Source organism: Nyctereutes procyonoides, unplaced genomic scaffold (genome assembly GCF_905146905.1).
Source record: "Nyctereutes procyonoides isolate TBG_1078 unplaced genomic scaffold, NYPRO_anot_genome, whole genome shotgun sequence".
NCBI lineage: Eukaryota > Metazoa > Chordata > Mammalia > Carnivora > Canidae > Nyctereutes > Nyctereutes procyonoides.
Window position 1 is genome coordinate 14,422,939 of NW_026575082.1, and position 6,205 is coordinate 14,429,143.

At 38.3% G+C, this 6,205-nt stretch overlaps 1 protein-coding gene across 6 annotated transcripts in view; it reads left to right on the top strand.

Annotated features, from left to right (window-relative positions):
• The window catches only part of LOC129514590 (GPI ethanolamine phosphate transferase 1), a 109,863-nt gene extending 107,771 nt beyond the window's left edge, over positions 1-2,092 (top strand). For all 6 annotated transcript variants that reach the window (XM_055333300.1, XM_055333299.1, XM_055333304.1 and 3 more), the window contains one exon: positions 73-2,092. In XM_055333300.1, the coding sequence (XP_055189275.1) occupies positions 73-196 (124 nt within the window). In that variant the 3' untranslated portion in view covers positions 197-2,092. The remainder of the gene's footprint in view (positions 1-72) is intronic.
• Positions 2,093-6,205: the final 4,113 nt, after the last annotated feature.

Genomic DNA, 6,205 nt, shown 5'->3' on the forward strand with positions numbered 1-6,205 from the left:
TAGAGGGATTTTATGTTCTTTCCCATATGTGTTCTCTCTGCTTGTAACATGTTTCCTTTTCTCCTTCTGTAGCATTAGCCACTATGTGATTGTCATGTCCATGACCATCGTTCTAATGTTGCTCAATGGCCTGGCACACCTACTCACGACAAAGAAACTTGAACTCTATGGCAAACCCAAAAGCCACCTCATATGATGCTGCTGAAGCCATCATTCAACATCTGGATCCTGTTTCTCATTTGCCTTTTAAACTAAACTCTTATCAAGGATTCAGTAAGAAAATGGATATTGATATACAGCCATATTCTGCTCCTAAAAAAGAAAATTGTATGTGGAATTCTGAATTTACAGGTTGTCTGGAATAAAGGAGCCTCCATTTTCTTTAGGTTTTGTACATGTGAAATAGTGGTTGTATCTGTCGAAAAGCTTAGTAAACTTTCTCCACTTGCATTTTCTTCCTTTAGCTGGCAGCTCTTCTCACTGATGTTTCAGAGCACCTGTTAACTGTGCAATTCCCCACACATGCAAAGGAGGATGTGCTCCCTTGGGGGCGGACCGATCACATCCAAAATCCGTGATGGAGAAACTTGAAGGAAATCACCAGGTGGCACCATAAATATTTATCAACTCTCAGCACTGGTTTTACAAGTAGTTCTAACTACTAAATGCTAACACTAGGAAAATGGTCAGGATCTGTTACTTCCTGAAGCTTTAGTGGAAACAGTGCTGGCCAGTGTTTGCCATTCTCCTTCAGAGTGCACCCATACCATCGTCTTAGTGCTGTCTCCAGGGTGTCCATCATATACCAGCAGATGCATGTTGTCCCTTCACTCCTTTTTTTTTTTTAATTTTTTTTTTCCATTTCTGGATTCCCATTGGAATTTCTAGAGACAGAAAGGTAGAAAATGCTTGGTATTTGTGTTTCATTCAAGGGAAGAATTTTTAAAGGATAATTTTTTAATTGTAGACTCAGTATCTGTTACCCCCATACCTTTTATCACATGTTTTGACAGAATTCTTTAAGTCACTGGTTAAACTTGCAACATCACAAAAATCAGTGTTAACATTTCCTGTCTTCTAGTTGTAAGATCCTATCCCAGAGGCCTAGAGTCTTCTCATTTAATTTAAATTTCTGTTTGTAAACTAATTCTAATGGACAAAATATTTTGAGAGTAATTTTTATTTGGGTTTTTCATAAAGTAACCTTTATTTTTTTTTAAAGTAACCTTTATGTATTACTGTAGAGTTGGCCTTTTGCCTGTGGTATGCCAGTAGATTTTGGCTGATGCTAAGCTTTGCTGCTCTAAGTCTCATTCTTAAAAAATAATTGCTTTTGAATTCAATTATAACATTACTAACATTAATAACAAAAAAGTCCTCTGCAAATTACCGTGTTTTTCAAATTGACAGGTGAGTGAACAAACACAATTTAGAAGATTCAAAAATCAGTTTGGCAAAATGTGCTTTTGTAATTTCTGTTCATAATGAAGTGTGGTTATAATTTGTGTGTGATAGTACTTCATGGTATACCAATGACAGCACCATACTCCAAGAGAAGAGATCAATGTCAGTATAATACCACGTGTCAGTCTGTAATACAAAATCTCAGTCAACAACTAAGAAGCTGCCATAGCAGGTGATGACACTGGCAGATATAAAACCTATGAACTTTCACATTGTCTTAGAGGATTTGTAATCCGTTTTTTCATGAGTCAGAGAAAACTTACTTTATAAACACCATTTTAACTCCTTTTATGTCCAGTTTTACTTTCTATCTTTTCCCAAATTTTCACACAGAGGAATTAATGAATATTTTATTACAGCATTGTAAAAGGTGCTCAGTGCTTTATCTTTATTTTGTTCTTTGAAGCACATCTTTTCCTAATACTGTTTTGAATCAGTGTGCCTACAAAACAAGAATATGTACCTGCAGCCACAGGCTGGGATTGCTGCACTGTTTACTGGACCCCTCAGGCTTCCTTGAGAACATTTTGCTAGACAGGCCTTTTCTGTTCTGCAGCTTGTCAAATATCTTAAAAGTGTTTTAAAATATTTTTATATTAATAGAAAAAATAAATATGATTTAAATGTATTTCTGTTTAAAGCATTTATTTTTTCATTCTAACTATTAATACTAGATCTCCGAATCAAAGGTTATTTGCTGATTAACGTTTGCTTAAATTAGTAATTGCTATAAGAATTAACAGGTGCCAATGCACACTACATCTGAAACTAAGTATGTACTCTGTGTTGGCTAATTGAATTTAAATTTTAAAAAAATGTTTTTAAAGAATTAAAGAGTGCATATCGTATTGAGAAAATACTGAACAAAAAAGCCATAGACCATGAATAAATCTTGGTGGATAGTCTTAAAGACTTCAGAAACTAATTGCAGTCTATACATCCATGATTGGCCAATGTTTTAGTTTTCTGTATTATTATATGTAGAACACAGAATGCTTTTTATTTTTTTATTTTTTATTTTTTTACGGAAATGTTATAAATGGTAAAATATTTTCATAGTAATTCCACAAAATGACCTAACAGTGATAGAGCTGGACTACATACCTAGATACCTATTCATCACTCATGATATTGTTTCTCATAAAAAACTCATTTCAGGGATCCCTGGGTGGCGCAGCGGTTTAGCGCCTGCCTTTGGCCCAGGGTGCGGTCCTGGAGACCCGGGATCGAATCCCACGTCGGGCTCCCGGTGCGTGGAGCATGCTTCTCCCTCTGCCTGTGTCTCTGTCTCTGTCTCTCTCTCTCTCTCTCTCTCTCTGTGACTATCATAAATAAATAAGAATTTAAAAAAAATAAAATGGTCAATTATCATTAAAAAAAAAACTCATTGCAAATTTCACCCAACTCCGATATTAGGAGCATATATGTCCTCCCATCTCCAAGCCCTACTTTTATACACAAATTAGGGACTCCTTTGCTCCTCCACCTTTGGTACATACCTCTGCCATCAAAAATATGATTTCTGATGCAGCAGGCCCATGGGGAAGGAGAGGGGTTCTGCTGGGGACTCTCTCCAGAGACAGGCAGTAGCTCTGCAGGGTTCCAGCTCTCCTGGGGAGAACCTGGTGAGTTCCTCTATATACCCTAGATGTTGTCTTGTCAAAGAGTCTGAAGAGAGTGAACTAAAACAACTCAGACATTTGCAGTGGACCCCCTTTCTGGCAGTTCCAAGGACTCCTTTAAGAGGCCAGAGAGGACTTGTAATATCTCACCTCCTCAGAGATATTCTTTATCTCTTTATGTTTTGCTCATCTTCTGTAAATGATTTGAAGTGGGATTGTTATGGTATGTGTTTTCAGTACTGTAGTAATATCTTGTAGCATTTTTGCATCAACATGGTATGTAAAAAAGGTATATGAGATATACCATTCTACACTTAATACTCATTCTATGGGCAGCCCGGGTGGCTCAGCGGTTTAGTGCCGCCTTCACCCCAGGGCCTGATCCTGGAGACCCAGGATTGAGTCCCATGTCAGGCTCCCTGCATGGAGCCTGCTTCTCCCTCTGCCTGTGTCTCTGCCTCTCTCTCTCTCTCTCTCTCTCTCTCTCTCCCTCTCTCTGTCATGAATAAATAAATAAAATATCTTTAAAAAACTCATTCTATAACAAGGGCATTTGAGAAGTAATGTGTCACTTATTAACTTCCTTAGAGACATAAACATCACAATTTTTCAACTCATCACCCTTAGAATTTCAGTATTTATTTGCCACATAGCATTTCTCAAAGTATGTTCCTTAGAAAGTAAGTTCCTTAGGATACAAATAGATCTCATAATAAAAAAGGTTCCCGGGCAGCGTGGGTGGCTCAGGGTTTAGCACTGCCTTTAGCCCAGGGTGTGATCCTGGAGACCCAGGATCAAGTCCCACATCCGGCTCCTTGCATGGAGCCTGCTTCTCCCTCTGCCTGTGTCTCTGCCTCTTTCTCTCTGTGTGTCTCTCATGAATAAATAAAATCTTTTTAAAAAATAAATAAATAAAAAGGGTTCTCTGCCCAAATATATTTAAGAAGCACTTAGTCCAATAAAGTTAAATAGGTGTATTTATTTTAGTACTTAGGGAATTTAACTTGGTCTGTGCATTGTGAAGGGAGAAAGATAGCAGCATGCCAGCAATTTCCATTTGCTTGGCTGCAGACCATCCTTCAAGTATCCTTTCCAGCTGGTAAACATGCTTTAGAAATGTTGCCATAGGGGCGCCTGGGTGGCTCAGTCAGTTAGGCGTGTACCTGTGGCTCAGGTCATGGTTCCAGGGTCCCAGGATCAAGCCCTGCATCAGGCACCCTGCTCAGCACAGTCAGCTTTTCCCTGTCCCTCTGACCCTTCCCCCCCTGCTCCTGCTCCTGTTCCTGCTCTTGCTCACTTTCTTGCTTGCATTCTCTCTTCTCTCTCAAATAAATAAATTAAAAATCTTAAAAAAAAGAAAAGGTAAAAAATGCTGCCATATACTTTCACACTTAAAACCTCAATTTGTCACACTGGTGACAGTGTGCTTTTAAAAAGGGTGTTATATGCTTAATTGAATCTGTTTTCCTGAGAAAATTGTAACCCTTAATGTGGGAAAACTTTAAAATTTTATTTGCCTCTATAAATTGTGCCTATGATCAATTAGTCTTTCATGTGGGACCCTTCAGTACAGCTTCCAGTTTGTCACATATCATCAGATAGCCCTGATAGAATTTGGACTAAGTCTTTATACCTTGTATCTTACAGCCTTTACCAGAAAAATACATTTACAGCAAACATTGGCTTGTTTTCTTGTGACTTGCTACTATAGAAGGTGATTACTAATGTTTTTATGCCTGCCTTGGTTTTTCTGTTTTACTTACCTCTCTCCTGTGCTGTTTTCTCCCTTCTCATGTCAGTCCTCTCTCTTAGCCATGTTAGAACCCAGTGTGTATACAAATAATGGATTTTCTTCATGAATTAGTTCCCATCAGTTCTTGTGTACCGTGTAGACACGTTGTGAGTATATAGTGCTCAGTTGTGCCAGTGTCTGCTTGGCATTCTCTCCTCTGGAGTAACTGTGCCTCCACTGCTGTGTGTCTCTGGCAGGAGCCAAGTGGGTTTTTATGACTCTTCCCTCACCACAGTTGACTAGTTTAGAGGTGCTGGCCCAATCGGAGTTCTTTGCAAGGTTTTCAAACTAGAAAGGAGAGAAAATTTCTAAGATTCAGAACTGAGGAGCTGTTGATAGCTAGATTGGATTGAGATACTCTAGATACCTTCTAATAGATAACCTTCCATCACCTGCTTACTTATCCAGTAAAAGATTATTTTTACTATTATTTCTAAAGACATAGTAGATAATGACAAATCCAAAGCTTCACTTAAAATGTTTATTTTTGTATATTCTTTTTTACCTTATGCTTTCTAAATTGGTAATCAGTTGGGGGATCCCTGGGTGGCGCAGCGGTTTGGCGCCTGCCTTTGGCCCAGGGCGCGATCTGGAGACTCCGGATCGAATCCCACATCAGGCTCCCGGTGCATGGAGCCTGCTTCTCCCTCTGCCTGTGTCTCTGCCTCTCTCTCTCTCTCTCTCTCTCTCTCTCTCTCTCTCTCTCTCTCTGTGTGACTATCATAAAATAAATAAAAATTAAAAAAAAAATTTAAAAAAAAAAGATAAATAAATAAATTGGTAATCAGTTGGGACAGAATGATTCAGTGATGTTCTTTGCAGGTCTCTTTGGCTTTGTCCTCTGCTTCCCAGCTTTTCTTGGTTCCAACAATTTTGTAACCCTTCCCGTTCATTTCCAAAAAAAATTTTGTCTGCATCTCTGTTACTTGCAACCAAGAACTTTAATTGGTATGCTTGCTTTAAATGTGTTTGCAAATGTATCTCTTCAATGCTTAGTGCAATTTCTAATTATGACTCTTAAAAATTGTGATAAAACTTACAAGGTCTTTACCATGTGCCAGACACTATTTAAATGCTTTACAAATACTAAACTATTTAATCCTCATAACAACCCTGTGAAGTAGATATCATTATACCATTTTACAGATGGGAAAACTGAAACACAGGGTGATTTATAAATAATTTGCTCAAGATCCCACAACTAGTGTGAGACTGGCTGGCTGGCAGGCTTGCTTTGCTTTTACATTTTAAACAGTTTCTGCCAAAACATCATGTCCTGGAACCTGCATAAAACTGTTTGTATATTTTTGCTTCTGAAGTCACACTG